This window comes from Lactuca sativa, chromosome 3 (genome assembly GCF_002870075.4).
Source record: "Lactuca sativa cultivar Salinas chromosome 3, Lsat_Salinas_v11, whole genome shotgun sequence".
NCBI classification, from domain to species: domain Eukaryota; kingdom Viridiplantae; phylum Streptophyta; class Magnoliopsida; order Asterales; family Asteraceae; genus Lactuca; species Lactuca sativa.
The window spans coordinates 9,453,772-9,476,634 of NC_056625.2; the positions used below are offsets into that span (position 1 = coordinate 9,453,772).

At 37.0% G+C, this 22,863-nt stretch overlaps 2 protein-coding genes across 2 annotated transcripts; one reads left to right on the forward strand and one right to left on the reverse strand.

Moving 5' to 3' along the window:
* Positions 1–484: 484 nt before the first annotated feature.
* LOC111920807 ((+)-neomenthol dehydrogenase) lies at positions 485–2,202 on the reverse strand. Its single transcript, XM_023916375.2, has 5 exons — positions 2,018–2,202; positions 1,705–1,945; positions 1,452–1,523; positions 1,173–1,355; positions 485–1,073 (listed from the first exon to the last, which is right to left on the reverse strand). The coding sequence occupies exons 1-5, from the start codon at positions 2,185–2,187 to the stop codon at positions 693–695; spliced, it is 1,047 nt and encodes a 348-aa protein (XP_023772143.2). The 5' UTR covers positions 2,188–2,202; the 3' UTR covers positions 485–692.
* Positions 2,203–9,858: 7,656 nt separating this feature from the next.
* On the forward strand, positions 9,859–10,425 carry LOC111920875 (uncharacterized). The gene has a single exon (XM_023916452.1). It carries the CDS (start codon positions 9,859–9,861, stop codon positions 10,423–10,425), a length of 567 nt encoding a protein of 188 aa, XP_023772220.1.
* Positions 10,426–22,863: the final 12,438 nt, after the last annotated feature.

The following is a 22,863-nucleotide window of genomic DNA, read 5'->3' on the forward strand; positions in this document are numbered from 1 at the left end:
TTTTTTTTTTTTTTTTTTTTTTTTTTTTTGCATCCGAATCGTTCCTGTGGTTTGATTTTGTTGCGTTTTTCGTCCCTATGGTTTGGTAAAAAATGCATGTTTGGTCCCTAACTTTATGTATGTAAGGGACGAAAAATGCAACAAAATCAAACCACAGAGATGATCTGAGTGCAAAAAAAAAGTTAGGGACCAAACGTGCAATTTTGACCAAACCAAAAGGACGATTTCAGTAATTTACTCTAAACGTATTGTTCCACCAAACATATAGTATTACACACATAGTTAAGGAGCTAAGACAAAATGAAGTAGCTGTACATAGACCATACAACAATACAGAACTAATATAAAATATACACCCAAATATATCACAAATATATATGACTATCAAATTTTATTCTTTCTCTCCCATTTTTTTTTTATCTATGAAGGAATTAGAGAATGCAGTGTTACACTCCAGTTAGTGTCAATGTGGAAGTGCCAAGTCTTTTACCCTCAAAACCATTTACTTTTTATTATTATGATAACACAGTACAATTTATTACAATACCACTTCCCACGGTAATAAAATAAAATACAATCAACTTATTTTATTTCCTCAGTTTTATTTTGATAATATATCAAGTTATTAAACCAGCACCAACACGGATCCAAGTCAGACTTCTCTTCCCGAAAATTCAATGATTCTTTTTGTATCAAAATGTTGACTTTTCTGTCGTCCAAAAATATTGACCGGTTGGACCGGCATCGGAGATCAAAGCTAGCCTCACCGGCCCTCTAGCACCTTCTTCAACGGTGGAAGTTCCCTTAAAATAAGTCATGTCCGTCGCAACAAAACCAGGACTCACCGCATTTGCAGAAATCGATGGAAATTCCTTCGCCAAGATCCTCGTGTACGCATTCAGAGCCGCTTTTGACACGATATACCCAGAAACATTACTTGACCACCCTTTCTTCACCATCGATTCCTCGTCTTTAACATCCTTTAAATACTCACTCACAACTTCATCCACCACCTCCTCCGTCAATCCATCCACATCACTCAGAATCTTCCTTGCATTTTCGTCTTGTACGTTCTGTTACAAAATTAAGAAGCACCGCCATATATAGACAAGTTTATAAACTGTCAAATTAAGGAAGATAAGGAAAATTAAGGTGGAGGTTAGCTCAATTACTTGTAGTTGCCCCAATTTGGATGAGACGTTGACTATTTTAGGAGATGTAGATTTAAGAAGAAGTGCTAGCAAGGCTTGTGTGACATGTTTAGCTCCATAATAATTGGTTTCCAAGCAATTTTGAGCTCCTTCAAATGTTTGTGTTACAGCTTTCTTCGACTGCTTAGTCTTTCCAACAAGCACCTATATGGCATTGAAGGAAGTATAGGCAATCATTTCATAGTAAAACCTTCATTTACATGTTTTTTGGGGGGGGATTTCATATACTTCAAAGCTTACCTCACTTGGAAGATCTATACTCCAAAAAGACTCCTCGTCGACGATAGTGCTAGAGATTCCAGCATTGTTCACCTGTTCCATTAATCTTCAAGTTGTAAAACATACTTTTATGCTGGATTTAATTGACTAATACTAAAAAATTGTTGCTGTATGCTTCAAATTAAGGGCTAATTCTGCGGCAAAAGTTGTATGGAAATGGAAACCACCAAAACGTACAAGTTAGAATCTACAATCGAGAAGAATAAACCGTTACCAATATATCGAGTTTTCCGAACCGAGCATCAATGAAATTCGCTAACGAAGCAATACTGGATGGATCTGTTACATCGAGCTGATGAAAAACGACATCCTGTAAACCAGAGGAGTGCAATTTGGCGACGGCGTCGACACCCCTCTGCTCGTCTCTTGCAGTTAACACCACCACAACTTCATTAGCCATTTGTCTGCATATTTCTAGACCAACGCCTTTGTTTCCACCGGTAATAACGGCAATCCTAAGCCGTTGAAGAACAGAAAGATTAAGGACATTTAAAATCAAACATTTCAGAGATTTGAAGTATGAATACCTTTTTGACGCCATTTTCTTCAACTCAACCTTTTTTTTCCTGTCGAATATTGTTTGTGAGGATAGTAAAAGGAATGAGTAAGCTTCGTTAAATTTATACTTTTTGTCCTTCAACTTTGCAATATACGGACCTGGACCTTCAAGTCTTTTAGGCTGGCATTTGAAGGTCATTTCAAGGATATTATAAGAATCACTCAACCAAATGTCATTAGGCAACAACCCAACCAAATGTCACCCAAGTCGTCCCACAACCCAGATCTTCTTCTAATTCTAAATCGAAACACATATTTTCTTTCTAAATCAAAATCCAAATCCCGTTCTAAATTAAAACTGAAACCCAAATCTTCTTCTAAATTAAAATCGAAACCAATATCGTCTGCTAATCGAAATCGAAACCCAGAAGTTGACAAAGCACAAGAAAACGGAGATTGAAACCCTAGGTTTCCTGAACCTTTTCAACCTATGTAACTTTATCTGGTTTTTAGAATAAGTTACATGAATGGTCTATGTGGTTCAGAGGTAATTTGTGCGTTTGGTCTCTTATTGTTTTTTTTTTAAACCGGAAGGTCTTCACTATACGTTTTTGTTGCACGTTTTGTCCCTACTATTATGCTTTTATTAATTTCTTTTATAATTTTTTAGGGTAAATGGGTAAATTACACGTATCGTCCCTCGTGCAGGTGCCAAAAGGCATGTTCTATCCATATTTTCAAAAATTAAGTCAGATCGTCCCCCATTTTGTTTAAAACTTGCACATGTCATCCCTCGTTAGTGTTAATTTGCACGTTTCATCCTTTGTGAGACATGTAATGACTATTCTGCACTTTTTATTCTTTCTGATTTATTTTATTTTTCTTGCAATTCTACAATATACAAAATACAATAAAAAAACCTCACCCCACCCACCTTATCCTAACCTACTCCCTTCTAAACCCTCATCACCACCGTTAGACCATCACCACCACCAGGCCACTACCTCTTTTTATCTCAAAAATACCGTTGACTAACCCTTCTTCCCTTGTTCTTCTAAAAAACATATACCAAAACCAAAAATATATACACTACCAATAGTGAGCTAGTGATTATATGGCTCATATGATTGAGATTCTTAGGTCTCAGATCATTAGTATTATTGAAACAGTTGGGTGTTAGGACATTTTAGAAAGTCGGGAGGCTTAGTGGCCAACTGATTTAGATAACGTAGATGGTAAAATTTTGTTTTGTTGGAAGTCTTAGTTGTGGATCGAAAGTCAGTTGTTGAATGTTTGCATTTGCAGAACCCTACTTGCTTGTGGGTTGTTTATTAGAAGTGTGGTTATCAGTGTTGGGTATTGGTTACGAAACTTCAGATAATACCCCGCAAGACTTAAGAAACTCCAAATCTCTAATGCAGTTCTTGGGACCTCCTAACTCATCACAACCTCAATCTTGGTCGGGTCCACCAAGATTCCCTCCTGGTTGATGATATGCCCCAAAAACTGCACCGCACACAACCAAAACTCATATTTGGAGAATTTGGCATAAAGCCTATCCCTCCTCGGGATCTCCAACACCTCTTGCAAATGTTGCTCGTGCTGCTCTATGGTCTTGGGATAGACCAGAATATTCTCAATGAAAACAATCATGGATCGATCCAACATTGGCATGCAAACCCGGTTCATGAGATCCATGAACGCAACTAGGGCATTGGTGAGCTTGAAAGACATCACCACAAACTCATAATGACCATAACGAGTTCTAAAGGTTGTCTTCTAAACATCCTCATCCCTAAATCTCATCTAATAGTATCCTGACCACAGATCAATCTTCGAAAACTAAGAGGTACCTTGAAGCTGGTCAAATAGATCGTCAATTATCGGGACTGGGTAACGGTTCTTCACCATAGATTGTTCAACTCCCGATAGTCAATACACATCTTGTACGACCCGTCCTTTTTTACAAAGAGGATCAGTGCTCCTCACGGAGAACTTCTAGGAAAAATAAAACCCTTGTCTAGCAGCTCCTCCAGTTGTGTAGACAACTCCTGCATCTCAGGCGGTGCTAGACGATACGACATCTTGGCTATCGGAGCCGAAACAGGCATCAGAGTAATACGAAACTCGATCTGCCTCTCGGGAGGCACTACTGGAAATTCATCGGGAAAACATCAGGAAAATTGCGCACAATGGGTACCCTGCTCAACTCTCTCGTGGCCTCAACCCGTATATCAGAAATATAAGCCAACAACCCAGAACATCCCTTCTGTAGGAAATCTCCTGACCCTCGTAGCTGAACAGAGAGTTGGTCCATGCGAAGCTCTCTCCCCAATAATAACCAGTTCTCCCCTAGTTGGGGTTCGAACTCTCACCAACTGCCGCTCACAATCAATCACGGCCCCATTGGGGCCACCATCTCGATGATCACCTTCGATCCAATCAAGGAATCAATACCAAGTCAATAGGAAACCTTTCCCCAAATATGTTCAGGACACACCCAATGAAAACCCTTGAAACACTCACGGTATGGTCATCTGTAATCTCCACCTCTAGAGGGGAACTCAAAGTTCCCTCAGTGTCTTGAAACTTCTTGCTGAACACAAGAGACATGAAGGATTGGGTAGCCCCCGAATCAAACAGAACATGAACAGACAAACCATTGACCAAAAAGGTCCCTGTACAATATCATAATAAACATAAGAACAAATAAAGGAAACAATAAAAGATAGGGATAGAACACATACTAGTCACTACATCTGGCGCTGCATGGGCCACGTCGTTAGTCAACTGGAAATCCCTGCTCTTCACCACAGGGGTCTCCACCTTGCCGTGGTAGCCATTGGTAATCCTCAAGGTGGCTGGCGCGCGCACCGCCACCACTGATCCAGAAAATCTTGGATAATCGGCCTTTTATGGTTGGTCTGATTGCAATGGAAAAAAATAAGACCTTTCTTAGGGAAATTCCTTCTCATGTGGCCCGAATGGCCACAATTGAAACATATTGAGCCTGCTGCTCGACAAGCTCCACTGTGTGGCTATCCGCACTTGGCACAACGTCCTTGACCCTTCTGGCCTCTGGTGTGGGTATCATAGGTTTTAGGCCTCTTGACCTGACCCATAACTGTCTGAACCTGCTCCAGTTTTCAATTCCCCCGAAGCTCCAACTCAATCTCCTGAATGCAGGCCTTCTCGATCATATCATTCAGGGTCTTACACTCCGAGAAACTCACAAACTCCCTAATTTCATCCCCTAACATAGCATGATATCTTGTCTTCCTCATCTCCTCATCCGCAACATACTGTGGAACCAATAATGCTCTTTGTCTGAACTTGGCAGTGATCTCCACCATAATCTCTGTAGTTTGGTGAAGGCCCTGAAACTCCCTCGCTAGCTCTTGCACCTCTATAGCTAGTGCAAACTCCCTCTGGAATTTTTGAACAAATTCCACCCATGTCATCTCTACCACCATTACTGTCCCTACATATCGAGTAACCTCCTCCCACCAGTCTCGCGCTCTATTCCTCAGTAAGCAAGATGTGAATCCCAACTTTGCCCCCTCCGGGCAAAAGCTTGTTCGCTGAGCATTCTCTATGTCAGCGATCCAACGTCGGCTAGTGATGGGGTCCTTAACCCCAAAGAACTCAGGCGCTCTACACGTTTTAAACTCCCGAAATGAGGGAGCTTAATCCCCAAAGTGACCCGCAACAATCTCAGATTGAAATGACCTAAGCCGCTCCTCGATCTCCAAAATCCCCTCCTTAACGGTACCGAAAATCACAGAGGTAGCATCAAGTATGTTGTGAGTAACCTCGGCTGCGATAAGCTCATGCAACCTCTCATCAATCGGTTTAGCACATGAACCTGAACCCGAACCAGAGCTCGAACCTGAACCTGAACCTCCTCGAGTAGTCATCACCATCCTCAAATTGAAAATACAACATGAAAGCAATCAATCGAAGAGATTTGAGGGAACTCCTCAACACTGGCCTCCTTATAGTTTCCATATCTGCACTCGTCTCAGGTACAGGTCCTATGCTTCCAGTAGTACAAGTCCAATACTACCTTCCACACATACTTGTACCATCCCCAAGGCCAATCTGATTCCTCTAAGTTACCAAACCACAACCATAACAACCTATGCTACACAACATACACATCATAGACTCTTCTAGGAACTCTAAACCCTACCACTAGCAGTACTAAGAACCCCAGTCAACACCGCTGGTTTTTCCTATGCATGCAAGTTGTACACAAAATAGGATCGCATAGACTATCGAATGAATATTCTACCCTAAATCCACAACCAACCAAGGAACAGGAAATCACTGAGCCGATATAAATTCTAAGGCTATAAAATCCTAATCATATACAACTTTGAAAGCATACTCATAGCAAATAACTGAGCTGATATCAATTCTAAGCAATACTTGGCATCAAATTCTATCTAGCTATAAGGAATCACAAAACTCAGGTAATTCTATCATATGATTCCTGAAGGTATCCTTAGACCTATTCAAGCATATAGTTCACATAACAAGCATACTAATCACAATAATAAATATGGGTAACTTGGGAAACACTTACTTGAGCTCGACTGATTGCATGCATTGCACTCCCATCTTTCTTAAAATAATTTTTTTTATAATTTCAAGTTATTTTTCTTTTGAAAATATTATAATTTCCTTAGATTGAGTTCAGACACACCCGAAAGTGTGCCCGAATCCCTCAAATCAAGGCTCTGATACCAACTTGTAACAACCCAAAAATCAGAATAATTTTTTTGTTTTTAAGAAAACAAGAGTTACAATCATCACATTTTTCCAAAAACTAACCCATAATAATAATGTCAAATCATTAAAGAACAATATCAAAAATGCGGAAAATAGTGAGGAGTGAATACCGCGCCATCAAGTCAGGCCCTTCACTGTAGTACCGAAAGTACCTGAAACGACAAATATAAACTGTCAGCAAAATCTTAGAGAGTTTCCCAAACATTCCACATACACAAAACATATAAGTGTCATGGGCTACCCCATGGTGTTTTCATGAAATGTCAAGGGCCAAATCCCGGTCTTAAATACGAGTGTCATAGGCTACCCTTATGGTCTTTCCTTATGATGTCGAGGGCCAAATCCCGGTATACACATAAGTGCCATGGACTACCCCCATGGTCTTTCATACGATTATCACAAATAACAAGAAATGGGTCGGCATTGGTACCTTCGACCCATGGACATGGTGAGAAAACTCACCTCAACTGCTAAAATCCCAGACAAACGCTCGGGCTGCTAGACTGGAGAAATTCCTGTGCTAACTAAACAATAAAGTCCCAAACACAATTGGGTCAAAATCCATACTAAGACTTACAATACTTTCCTAATGTCCAAAATGGGATGGGCCAAACTAGACTTCAAAGCTCAATAAAGTCCCAGGCCCAAACCCAAGGATCATCCAAGATCCAATAGGAGTCCATCAACTGAAGTGGCCTAATAGTAAGGAAGTCCAAAGCCCACCCCAACAAGCAAGCCCATCGATTTGGTCCTAAAATACATTTACAACTGAACTGGGCCATACGCTCGACGTACACAACGGTACATGCAGTGTACCTGGTCGTTGCATGAGTGTCTTGACTAGGGAGGCAATACGTGTGGCGTATAGGAAGCTTCGCAAAGAGTACATGATTCCCATGCAAACTAGGAAAAAATGTCTTAAAGACTTAAGACTAAGAGACTAAAACTCAGATCTGAAACCATTAAGCCCATTAAGGCCATAAAGTTGCAAACCTTATGCCTTTGGGTGGCTACAAGGAGCCCAACTCAAAAACCTAGCTTATTTCACCCCTTCCTACACTCTAACTCTTTAATGGGGACTACAGAGGGTCCAAGTTTGCACCTTTATGAATTAAAATGTTTCGAAACGTCTGAAAATACAACTTGGAGGCTTAGGAGTAGCTCATACTCACCAAGATCTAAACTTTAGGGACAAGAAGGAAGAAACTAGTCTCAAACTAGAACTTAATGAAATACAAACCAAGTTTGTTCCCCTATGCAGCTGCCCATTTTGTCCCCCTCAACTTAATGAAATTGGCCCTATGCAGCTGTCCACTTTGTCCCCCTCAACGCCCAATGTTTTATACAATAATACATAAAAGTTGATCTATATTTGTTAATTATCTATTATAAAGTCATAATATTATTGACAAACTCCTTTAAGGTTAAAAAATCAATTTAATTAGATTTTAGTTTATTCTAACAGTCTGTAGATGTTAAAAAACAAACAATCTTCTTCTTTCAAACCGCATACGTTTGGTCTACCTCTTCTACTGCAGAGGTCTGCAGATGTGGTCCGCAAACTGCATATATTTTGCCTTAGAGAAAAGAAACAACACCTTAATCAAACCGATACCTTACTTAGGTGTGAGGGTATTTATACCGGGATAAATAAAAAAAAAAACTAAAAAAAAACCATCTACAAACATACAACTCATAATGAGGTCTCGCGCTTTACCAACTTGTATATTCACATATCAAATGGGAAAAACGCAGATGGGCTTAATCCATCTGCGATTTTAATGATTATTTTTGTAATGTTGGTTTTTTTGGCTATTTTCTACAAATTAATTAAGGAAATTAACTATTTTTGTAATTTTCTCTTTTAAAATCCACAAACATACCGCAATCCTCATGTTTCAAGATCGCATACTCCTATAACCGCTCCACATTGAATGTTTTTGATAAATCAACAATTAAACTCGAAAGAATAGAAAGTACCCGATAAAGATATAAAATAACAAAAAGAGAAAATGTATGTGAGGATTAATTAAATTGAAATGAGATATGATAAAACTATCAACCATGTTGAAGGATTCGACACTGTGCTTTGGATTTAGAATAATAAACCTTGCATCAAAATCATATCATTAAACTTATTCTATGTGTGGGCGTGTGTTCATGTGTGTGAATGCGTTCACACAAGCTTATGTAATGGTGAATTTGTGTATGTTATTAGTACAAATCTTGTATGTTTTGATGATAGCATACACGTAACTCTAATATTGTTTTGCTAAGTGTTATACATGTAAACATAAGCCGAAGATAGATGATAAGTGATTAGATAGTCATTTTTATAGATAGATATTGATGATATTCAAATATGATGTAATCCTATCTTTGTATTCTCTCTCTCTCTCTCTCTCTCTCTATATATATATATATATATATATATATATATATATATATATATATATATATATATATATATATGGCAGTATGACCTAAGGGTCTTTCAAGGCAAATGTCTAATTTCTTCTTAGTATCAGAGCCCACGATCACTAGGGTTCTCAAATTCCTTCTTCTCTCTTTTCTGGCTTCTGGTCCTCTGCCAGATCGCTTCCCCATGGCTCCTCCTTTCATCTGTTCTGCCAAGATAGCCACTGCTATAACGTGCAAGTTAACACGCACATATTTTCTTCTTTGGAAAGCTCAGGTAGTCCCTATTTTACAGGGAGTTCAATTGTATGGCTTCCTCGATGGAACCACAAAAACTCCAGATGCCAAAATCACAACCCCAGGTGGTTTCGACAGAAAAGAAGCTCCAAAGTAAGCCGATAATCCTGAATACTTGGACTGTGTGGTTCAATATCAAGCTATTATTGGGGGATTACTATCCTTCATGATAGAGGTCATTATGTCACAACTCAGCAGATGTATTGACACATCGAGTAAATGATGGACATCGTTTCATACAATGTTCTCCGCTCAACATAGGGGAAACTAGATTCAGATTCGAACACAACTGTCTACATTAAAGAAGGGCGATATAAATGCATCTGAGTATTATCAAAATATGACTTCTCATGTAGATACTATGGCGAACATAGGGCATCTTATGACTGGTGAGGAAGTCATTGGGTATATCCTTGCTGGACTAGACCCAGGACATGGGGATTTGTTCACGGCGATAACAATGCTTGGAAATCAAAGAGCGGTGACCTTACCAGAGTTCTACTCCTACCGGATTGCTCATGAAACTCAAGCCTCACCTGTGAATAGTACCACCACAGAATTCATGTCATTTACCAACAATGTCGCAAGGCAAGATTCCAATGGGCATCGTCGCAACTTCAACGGACAAAATTCTCACAATTCCAAGAATAATAATTATCGAAACAACAGTTTCAGAAACAATGGTGGAGGTTGCGGTCGTAGAAGAGGCCGTGGAAGGTACAATGATGGTCCTCGATGTCAGGTGTGCGGCATCCCATGTCATGTTGCTCTAAACTGCATAAATCGCTTCAATCATGCCTATCAATTAGAAGAGATTCAATATGGGAACAATGTTACCACAGGAAACTACAACCATGATCCACATAGGTACCTTGACTGTGGAACAACAGATCACCTTACAAGTGATCTTGACAGGATGACTGTTTAGGAAAGATACCATGGAAAAGAACAAGTTCAAGTCGCCAATGGTGCAGGTTTGAATATTTCTCATATTTGATGGGTTTTATACAAAAGAACGTCTTATGTGCTCATGAAACCCTAAAGCTTGGATCTAGGTTTCTCTATTATACATGCAGTTCATCCAAGACTTATAAACCCTAGATCTAGCATACTAATTTCGAAATTGACATGTATAAACAGATCTAGATGATTACCTCTTGTAAAATGGCTTGAATCACTTCAATCTTCTTTCCTTGGAGCTTAGAGTCACAAATGTCACTCCTCTAATGGTTTACAAACACCAAGAGTAAGAGAATGACTAATGAGAAGGAGGAGGAGCACCAAAAACGTCCTAGGGTTCTTCCAAGAGAGTTCACCACGTTTTTGGGGCCATGGGGGTCTTTATATAGTGAGGCTATTAGGGTTATCAAACAAGGAAACCCTAATTTAACTGCTTAGGCTCCAAGCAGCCCATGGACTCCCTTTAGAACACCCCTTGGACGAATTCCTTATGGGCTTCCCATAGAATTCGTCCAACCTATGTTCCAAGGTGCTCCATAGCCCAATTGCAATTATCTTATAATTACAATTCCAGTCCCCTAAGTTTATTTAGTGTCTTTTAGTCACAAAACTAACTATAAATTAATTCTTGACTAATATTAATTAAACAATATGATTTCTCCTTTAATATATTATTCATATAATATATTAATAAGTCATAAGTAATCCTCTTTCTCCATAAATCATCCTATCAAGTTGCTTTGGTGAAGGCAACCCAAAAGGACCATGCACAACCGGGTCAAATACTTACCAAATATAGTTATGGGATTAGACACTAATCCAACAGTCTCCCACTTGGATAAGTCTAGTAACTATAATGTAAGTACAATCCGATTAACAATCGTACCTCTCAAAGACGCTGTCGAACTCTGATCTTATCAGCAACCTGTCCTTTAGATAAGGGATCATATATTCCTCCATTCTAGATATCGTATAGACACGAGACATGGATTATAATCATTCTCTCAGTCTATGTGTTGTTTCCCGATTTTCGATTTACGACGACTGACAACAGACTACAATCAAACACATCAACTTAGTCTCGGCTTGGCCTAGCGCTTAGGGTGTCATCACTAAATCATAGAGGGGCCCAGAGATAGGGGTGCAAACGAGCCAAGCCGAGCTCGAGCCTGGCTAGGCTCGGCTCGGGCTCGTTTAAGTTCTAAGAGGCTCGAGCTCGAGCTCGGCTCGAGATCATAAATAATTATACAAGCTCGACTCGGGCTCGGGCTCGGCTCGTTTTATGTCTGACTTGCCTAAATAAGCTTAAGCTCGGCTCTAGCTCGTTAAGAAGCTCGTTTACTAATACCCTAAATTCCTAATCCACAAATATTTTAATATCTAAAAAATAAGAGATTATATTATATAAAGGCTCTTTTAGGCTTGCGAGCCTAATCGAGCTTAGTGGCATAGGCTCGAGCTCGAGCTCGTTTAATAAACGAGCTTAATATTAAGCTCGAGCTTGGCTCAGGCTCGTTTAAAATCAGTTTCGATTCGAGCTTTTAGTGATCCGATCTCGAGTAGCTCACGAGTAGCTTGACTCATTTGCACCCCTACCCAGAGATATCGCTTTTATCCCACTCTGGGTAAAAAGAATGGATAAACTCCGACTCAATGCTCGTTTGTACCTACTCATCAAATCACACACAACAATATGTTTTATAACACCAAGTTACTGGTCCGTTTACATATTATCAATGTGCAACTGACTTGCAGAATACAACTCACACATCTTGGTTTCAAGAATACAAGATATTATCGTCTCACCAATCACTCGTGATAAAATCCATGAAGCGATCCTAGTGAGTGTGGGTTTAATCCAATACTCTAATCTTATAGCAGCACTCATGAACTCTGTAGCAAACTCGTGTTATGTCTAAACGCTTTAGTCAATCTACAGATGGATTCATGACAGTCTTCTTTCATACCTACTTCCAAAGAATGAGCGACTGTGGAGGATTTGAATAATCTTATTATTCGAGCAGTCAAAACATGCAAAGTGAAACACAAAAATAATACTAATCCTATATGGCCCCAAACCTTTGAGTATAAATAAAACATTTTATTTAATCACCATATTGATTACTCATTATTTGTTGTTTTGGGTAATCAACTTCTTATTTGAATTATAACAACAGTTGTCCCATGCACCAAACATGCACACTATGTTTACCTATGGTCTTTACCTTGTGAAATAAATAAAATGAACACATTTCCAATGATGCTCATTTCACAATTCTTAATCTTAAACAATTAGTGTAAGAATACAAAATTCTCGCTACTACTAGAATATGTTAGATTTTAACATTTTATGCAACAGTCCTTTCGTAATATCACAACGCCAAAGTCACCAAGACTTTTCCAATGAAATTACAAAGTGCTCTATTGGAGATTGTAACAAAACAATTCCATAGTCATGAAGTCTCACATTCAAAGTACATTCCTTTTAACATCCTTCTTGCATAGAAGTTTTTAATCTAGACATATATTCTTAACGTCCAACTCCCAATATAGAAACATTTCCATATTTTTCATACGACAACTCATTCTAAATAGAATCTTATCTATCCATAATAATGCCAATATGGTACATCCATGATTATACTTCCAATTGTCCGCAAGCGACCAATCCTTGGCGAACTTTAGATTGTCCTTGACAGTTGTTAAATTATTTTAGTCAAATCCGGTTCTATACCCTTTTCCCTCTAAATGCCCTAAGCATTTGGAAAATTTTAGAACGGTCGAATATTACAGCATATGAAATCGATCCTATACCCGAAGTGCATGGGACACGATTCATAATGAAAAACGTGATACTTTACAAGTTTCTTGATATAATATTGCCACAATATTTCTATTTGTCGTGTTCTCAAAATTTGAACTATGAAGAGGGATGCCGTAATCATAATCGAAGTTTGAGAATGCAATTAATAAATATTACTTTGACTAAATTCAATTAAAAATTTCTCGATCTAAGCTTTAGATTGGAAACGAAGTATAACATTCTCTCCCTTAATTATAGCAAAAACAGCTTTTCAACCCCTGCAACTTTGCGAAGTAAAATTTTGTTTTTCTACAATTAATATTGCCAACTTGAAACACTTAAAATAATAATCATGCTCCCACTAACATGATGATTATATCCATTCCAGCATAGCATTTATGCTCCCACTAGCTTTGACACATATCAGAAAACAGTTGGACTTCTAGAAGACAATACTTATTGACTTTCAAAGTTCATATTTCCATTGTGATGTGCTTCGATAAGCCTTTATCTAAGCTTCTCAAACTCATACACCTTTCCTCAGACAGCTTACATGTGTGTCTAAACTAATTCAAAACTTATATTACTAAGTCCTAAATGTTCAGACTAATTGCCAAATCTCACAATTCGAACTATGAAGAGGGATTCCATAATCATAATCGAATTGGAGAATGCAATTTACATAATCACTATCTCCTTAAAATCTCTCTTAGTGAAAGCGTTTCCTCACAATCATTTTCATGAAGGGTAGAAACCTTATGACACTTAGATTTGATGGTGCATGTGTTCCTATCCATGCGAATTTGTCATAACCATAATCATAAGATAATGTTTGTGACAAATCCAAGCTCTTATGGACAGAACTTGTTCATGCTTAATTTCTTTCCATCAAGGGTCCCACCATTGTTTCCAAGTTATTTAACAGCTCACCCATGCTAGTCAATGTACTTTCATTGAACAAGGTGCTTGCCTTATGCAGTCTATTGAGAACTCGTAGAGCTCATATGCATAATCAACTCAACTAGATTGGCATTAAAATAAAATTTTGTCAACACAATAGGTTTCAAACCTCAAGTCGTGTGCTAGCAAGTTTACTCTCAATCAGTTCTTGAAACTTTTCAAGATCTTTAGACTCCCACTAACCTCTTGACATATTAGATTCTCTCATCAAGAAACATTTCTTGATAAAACAAATATCCAAGAATTAGTGTGTGTCTTTATCAAAACAAAACCTACACGCAATTTGGTACTAGTTGGACTTTGTCTTATTCAAGACATCACATCTTACCAAAATGTGCAAGTGTAAGAACACTCTTACTTACGATTATGTCACTCAAGTCACAATCTTGGAGTATGACTCTAAGACTTGATTTTGGAACAAAGTACGATACATCTTATTGACTTAACCACTACAACATTTCTCGATTCCTCTTCTTAGTCAAACTAGTGCAGTAAGGTGTCCTTAGAGGATGAATTGTAATATGGTTCCTACGATTACCAAGATGATCATAAAACACGATACAAAAGTACTCTCCCTTCTTCTTAGATTGGGGAAACTTTTTATCTTTCTGCCTTCATTGATTCTACTTATTCATTATGCTATTCATTGAAACTTTTCAATGATTCAATATTACACTTAATCTTGTAAGTATAACCACATTTACTAGACTTTTAGTAAATCATGACGAATAATGTTATTATTATTTATGGTGGACTTGACTAGTGCACAACATTCTGTACTAGTTTCTTTAGTCCTTCACTTGACTCACATCCTTATGTGAACAAAGAACTAGTCTTAATTGCCTAAGTACCAAGATTTCCATACATCACACAATACAAGTTGTATGATTCCAATTTTTATCCAATTGAAACTTGGGTGATGGGAACCTTTCCTTACTTAGAAAATTATGACACTACCATAAATAACAAATCCATTTCAACATTGCTAATAATAGAAATACACAAACTGTCACAACTAGCATTTTTTAGCTAGGAAATTCTATTCTCATGTAAACATCGTTCATGGTGAGGCTTGTACTCTAAATGAATATCATACTCTATGCTCACTCAATATAATTCTTATAGTCAATAAGGTGTTGAAAACCCTAGAAAAATCCCGATTCTAGTCTAATATGAGCTAGGGTTCTCTTATTGGGCCTAATGGACCAATAAACCTTCAACTTGACTATTTTTGGTCTAGAAACCCTAATTGGGCCCTAATTAGACCCATACTTGTAAAACTTTAGCATTTTGGGCCATGATGGGCCATAAAGGATTTAATCAACCCTAATGGGCCTTAAACCAATTTCTTTTACCATTTTGGGCCGTGAACCTTCTTAAGGGCCCAATGGGCCGAAAAAAAATGCTTGGAGCTTCATAGAAATTAGAACAAGGCAAATAATGGGCCAAATCATTTCATTCTCATCTCTCTAGCCCAAATTCAGGTCCAAGATATATATATATATATATATATATATATATATATGTGTGTGTGTGTGTGTGTGTGTACATATATATATATATATATATATGTACATACATGTGTAAAAAAAAGAGAAAAGAAGAAAAATCATGCTTATGACACCTCATGTTTGCATGGTGGATATCCATGCAAACATCACCTCAATCTTCTTATCCTCCATCTTCTTCTAATTTTGGCCAAATCCTTCATTCCCCACCATTTTCATTTCCTTCAAACACTCTCAAGAAGTCACTCAAGAACTCATCCTCCTTCCTCTAAATTTTCGAGTTTTGGTGAGTGGTTTCAAGAGGAGTTTTCATCAAAGATCATCATCATTGGTAAGATCTCACAAGATAAGTTGATTTATACTACATCTTTAAACTTAAATCACTCCTCTTACCACCTCAAATTCGTGACCATGCTCCCTATAACTCATCAAGATTCGAAGATCACTTCAAGCAACTAGCTAGAGTCATAACTTACACCACCGTCTTCTTATCTTCATCAAAACCGAAATCCAAACCCCAAGGTGAGTTCATACCCCATTTTTTCAGTTTTTACTTGTTTTTGGGGGAGAATACAAGTTGATTTGTGTAGATCTATGTGTATATGCATGATTATGTGCGTTTTCTTGAATCATTTGGTGATTATGTGTTGCTTACTTCATTAATCTAAAAATATGTTAAGAACTTGAAGTTTATCACTTGGATATTCATAAGAACCTTGAGAAAAGTATGTTTTATCAAATATATTACATATAAACTTGTAGATCTGGGAATTATACACTTAAAATAGCAAAAATGAGTGTTGTGCTCAAAGATCTATAACTTATACTAAAAAATAAGCTTTTGACAGGAAAGTTTTAGCCCAATATCAAACTGTTTTGACCCTCTTAATGGAAGTATTTTTCCAAAATGTTTTACATGGATAAAGTTCAGATTTATACCTTTAAAATGAATACTCTCACGTTTTTATACGAATTTTCTACAATTTTTGGCGAATTTTACAAAACTGCCTATCAGATTTGAAATAATTTCGGACCAGCCTATGAAGGTGAGCAATTTCACACTTGTTAGAAGCCATTAAAAATTACGAGAAATTTTTTGAATAAAGTAGACAAAATTTCCAATTTCCAGAATTTACGGATCCAAATTTCGACTTATGAAGATTTTTCTACAAATTTTCGAAAAACTTGGTTAGAAAAACCCAAAACCAGAAAAATGTGTATTTCCACAAAAATCAAGCCAAAAATGATATTTTGACAAAAATGGGTTTAAAATGTTATTTTTACCACAAACTAGTCATCAACACAAGTTTTGAACAAAATGAAGACTAAAGTGTTATTCTTACAAAAATTGAGTCTTAATTGTAAATTTTTGGCTTATTGGGCCAAGAACGTCATTTTTACAAAAAGTGGGCTTTCATGCTATTTTAGTGAATACTTGAACCAAAACCAACGATAACTAACAATTGAATTATTTTGATCATTTTCTAGGTTATTGGGCTTTAGTGGCCCGTTTTTATGTGTGATAGGTCATGTATACTATTTATATGTTTATTGGGCCTCATTGACCCATTAACATGTGCGACGGACCTTGGATACTATTTGTGTGCTATTTAGGTCTGTAAATACCTTACATGTGAAATGGGCCTTAGTTGTCATTTCATATATATATTTCGGGTCCATGTTATATAATTTCATTCCAATTTGGGCCTTTAAATGATTTACATGTTTAGCGATGCCTTAGTGGTTAACTTACATGGTTCATTGGGCCTGGAATGAGATTATACCTTTCTTCGCGTAAATTCGATTAAGGATCTAGTAAGTTTTGTCGGTTGGCACCTATTAAGTGTACGATCGTAGCCTGTAGTTATAACCAGAGTCTCTTGGAGGGAGATCGAGGATTTGTGTATAGATCTATACGAGGATGACACCCCACACCTGAGCTGTTCGCTACAGTTAGACTAACTCAGTCTAGGGTGACGAAAACCTTATAATCAAAAATCAAAACCGGTGTCCAACAACGCCAAGACAGTCGAAATTGTCATTATTTAGTATGGTTATGACGGCTCACTTAGAGGAATTAACGTTATGAAATTTACAGAAGACCATTCTCTTTTCTCTTGGATTCCTCGGAAACATTCTTGTACTGGTACTCAACCTCGGGGGTTAGTATGGCACCTTTTTCTTTTATAGACAACATCGGGTTGTCTGAGAACATTCTCTTTACATGCTCTTTACATTCTCTCTACATTCTCTTTACCCTTTTAGTCAAATAAACAATAACATACATGCATTAATACAAGATCTGCCACAAACACACTAAACAGTTTGAAGAAAATATAGGATTTTCTGGTGGTTTTCAAAGTTATACAAATCATTTTCACAAACATGCTTATGAACTCACCAACATTTTTATGTTGACCGTTTTCAAAATAAATTGTATTCTCAGGAAACCGTTGAAGCACGATGAACGAAACAAACTAATGGATATTATGTTATATTTTGTTTCATCATACTCTTACTATTTTGGCATGTAATATTCAAATACAATACTCGATGTAAACAATGAATGTTGTTATATTACATGTATGATGATGATGATGTTATGTTTCAATTATATTCACTATAATGAAATTTCAAGATGAAATCACGCACAAGCCCCCAGACGTTTCCGCTGTCTGGTTCGGGGGTGTGACACAAACATCAATTTTCCATACATTTCATTGCATGGATAAATAAATAAGACAAAATCAAAATTTATTTTATTGCGGAAAAATTTGTCCTTACAATGCAATCCAATTGAAAAACTATGCTATTACATTTCTTAGCAATCTATTCTAACTCTAAAGTAGCAGCTCAAAAATCCAATCTTCGAATCCATGCGATCGAAATCCATTTCTTCATGATCAGATTCAGCACGCTTCTTCCTTTAAGCTTCCTCTCTTTTCTTCAATTCTACAAAACATCAAAAATGTAATCTTATCACATAATGTATCAAGAATTAAAAATAGGAACTTATAGAGTTGGTTAATGGATTTTACCTGAAGTAGTTCCATACGTCTTGACTCTCCCATCTCTTAGATTTCTCAGGTAGACAGGGCAACTTCGTCTCCAATGCCCCTTCTCTTGGCAATAAAAACAAATTGACTCTTTTGGAACAACACACGAAACTATTTCAGACTTTGCCTTTTCTTATGATCAAAATTTTCGACCATGGCATGCCTTTCGTTGCCATTGCCTTTGTCCATGGAGGCAGATCCACCAATCAACTTTGCTTCACCAGTGCGCCAAATCATTGTTGATTCACCGGCAACAAGCAAATAGGTGAGATTGATGAGGGTCACGTCATGGTCTATCATATAGTACTCTCTTACGAACTCAGTATATGAGTCAAGAAGCGACTGAAGAACCCAATCAACAGCCAGCTTCTCACAGACAACGACTCCCAACATTCTTAATTTATCAATGTGTGACTTCATCTCTAAGACGTGTGCACATACTAACTTTCCTTCTTCATGTTTACTTGCCAAAAGGGCTTGAGTGAGCTTGAACTTTTCAAGCCTTTGAACTTGTGGGTTAGGGAGAACAATAGGAGGAGGTGGAGGAAGTGAAACATGATCTCTTATTCCTCGATCGAATCGTGAAATATCATATTCATGTGGAAAGCTTGTTTAAGGGATTTGGGAAGACCATAGTTGTCGTACTTTGACATCTACAAAACGGAAGAAAATTCAAGTTAGTTGATTGATTGGGTCCTTAATAAAACACCCAAATGAGATATTAAGGCTTGGACCCAAAACAATACTCTACAACTTGGGAAAGGGATGTCGTAACCCAAATTGCAGAACATTTGAAGGTAAGTGAATGACGATTCACTAATTTTCCACCATGAAAAACGAAAAAGAGATTCAGTTTTAAATGTATTGAAAACTCCTGGATCCTTTGAGATTCATTGAACTTTTCAATAGCATGTTTAAATCTCGATATGCCCCTCGATTTGTGACTGGGATGCCGAGGATCACAAACAGGGTGTGAATAACCATGCAAATATACATGGTGCCCCCAATGTTACAGTCACCTATTCTATGTGCCGGTTAACCACACATGCTCCACCAAATTATGAAAAACATTGAGTCAACCTTCGCTACCTTTGCTTAGAACCCATTTAGTGTGTCGGTTAACCACACACGCTCCACTAACGTCTTAGCAAGGGTACAAAATGTAATTTCATGGAATTGCATCAAATTCACTTTTGCCTAAAGTAACTAAGATTGGGAATTTTGTAAAAAATTTAGTTACTTTATAATTCATTACACTTTTAATGGAAAAGGTTTGCTCTATCCTACCCGTTCGGCTAACGGCCCTCCACTAGTCAAGAGTGTGGTGGGTAAGAGTGGATACCCAATGTCAGTCATTTTACAGACCGCTTCCTTAAACACCCCTTATAGACCAGCTTCGTGAATGAGGCCTACTAACGGTAAGACTGACATTTAAGTTATACATATATAATATTAGACTTTTAATTTTATATATAGTATAAGGATGTATTTTACACTTTTAAAATACTATGTGGTCTAATTTAACAAATTACACTTTTAATTTAATTAAATGTAAACCATATCATTATTGATTTATTAACTCTCTTTTAATTATACACTTAATTAATTTAATAAAACCATAAGGGTGCAATTGAGCTTTTCAAAAATTAGGGTTTTAGAATTTAACATTTTAAAATTAAACTTTTAATTAAAATTTAAATTCCAAACCTTGAGGGCAAGTTTTGAAACATTTCAAATCATTAGGGTTTAGAATTTAAATATTTCAAAATTAGAGTTTTAATCAAAATTTTAAATTCCAAAACTTGATGACAAGTTTTGAAACTTTTCAAAACTATCAAGATCAAATTACAAATAATTAAAATTAATCAAATAATTGGTAATTATATAAATTTGACCTAATTCAATTTCTTACTAGATAATTCAAAACAAAATTACAAATAATTAATATTTATCTTATAAAACAAGTAATTATCTTAATTTTGACAATTATCTTCTATTTTGGTAAGGATAATCACCAAATATTGATAAAATTCAGATTTTATTGATGAAAAATGTTTTTTGGTAATTCTCCTTCAGGAAAAAATAGCAAAAATCCTGATTTTCCCTCTGCCTGACTCACGGACTCGCCGAGTCACTGTCTGTAGTCGTCGAGTTGGGCTGACTCACTGAGTTCAGTCGGGCAGAGGGCAGAAATCGATTTTTCAAGTAATGGATGAACATGTAAACATCAAATACAACAGAAACCAATCAAGACGCTGATACCACTGATGGGTTTTATATAAAGAACATTCTATGTGCTCATGCAAACCCTAAGGCTTGGATCTAAGTTTCTCTATTATACATGCAATTCATCCAAGACTTATAAACCCTAGATCTAGTATACTAATTTCGAAATTGACATGTATGAACAGATCTAGATGATTACCTCTTGTAGAATGGCTTGAATCTCTTCAATCTTCTTTCCGTGGAGCTTAGAGTCACATATGTCACTCCTCTAATGGTTTACAAACACCAAGAGCAAGAGAATGACTAATGAGAAGGAGGAGGAGCACCAAAAACGTCCTAGGGTTATCAAACAAGGAAACCCTAATTTGACTGCTTAGGCTCCAAGCAACCCGTGGACTCCCTTTAGAACACCCCTTGGACGAATTCCTTACAGGCTTCCCATAGATTTAGTCCAACCCGTGTGCCAAGGTGATCCATAGCCCAATTGCAATTATCTTATAATTACAATTCCAGTCCCCTAATTTTAATTAATATCTTTTAGTTACAAAACTAACTATCAATTAATTCTTGACTAATATTAATTAAACAATATGATTTCTCCTTTAATATATTATTCATATAATATATTAATAAATCATAATTAATCCTCTTTCTCCATAAATCATCCTATCAAGTTGTTTTGATGAAGGCAACCCAAATGGACCATGCACAACCGGGTCAAATACTTACCAAATATAGTTACGGGCTTAGACACTAATCCAACAATATTATTCATTCACATATACCTTGTTTGAATCGATCACTTGTTCTCAAAAACATTTTAAGAGTACCTCGTATTAGTAAACATCTCCTTTTAGCTTATAGACTTGTTTATGATAATAATGTGTTTATCGAAATTCACCAAAATATGTTTCTTGTAAAGGACAAGGTCACGAAGAAAATGCTTATGTTCGGTAGAATCAAAGGAGGTCTCTATCCGTTGCCCATTGTTCGTTCGTCTCGTATTCCTCAAGCTGCATCTAGTGTCAAAGTGTCTTCGTTAAAATGGCATCAACGTCTAGGTCATCCCTCACCAGTAGTTCTTAGGTCTATTTTGAAGTCCAATAAACTTGATGACCCTTTTAATAGTGTTTCAAGTGTCTGTGATGCATGTCAACGTGCAAAAAGTCATCAACTTTCCTATAATAAAAGTTATCATTCTACAACTTTTCCTTTAGAACTTGTTCATACTGATTTTTGGGAGTGGTGGTTTTAAATATTATGTTAGCTTTCTTGATGATTATAGCCGGTATACCTGGATTTATCTTATTAAGCATAAATCTGTTGTTGAACATGTTTTCTATGATTTTCAACACCATGTTGAATGCCTTCTAAACACTAAAATTAGAACTGTTCAATCTGATTGGGGTGGCGAGTACCATAAGCTCCATAAATACTTTCAGCAAATAGGTATTTCACACAGGGTGTCGTGTCCCCATACTTCCCAACAAAATGGGATGGCGGAAAGGAAATACCGTCACATTGTTCAAACGGGACTAGCTCTTTTAGCTCGTGTTTCACTCCCTCTTCGTTTTTGGGATGAAGATTTCCTTACAGCTTGTTACTTAATCAATCGAATGCCTAGTCGCACACTATCAAATTCTACTCCCATCACTCGTCTCTTAAAAATTACACCTGATTGTTTATTTTTGCAAAATTTTGGATGTGCATGTTAGCCCAGTCTTCTTAAGTACAATTCTCACAAACTTGACTTTCGATCTAAGATGTGTGTTTTCTTAGGGTATAGTTCCATGTATAAAGGGTATAAATGTCTAGACATGTCCACCGGTAGAATTTATATCTCATGAGATGTT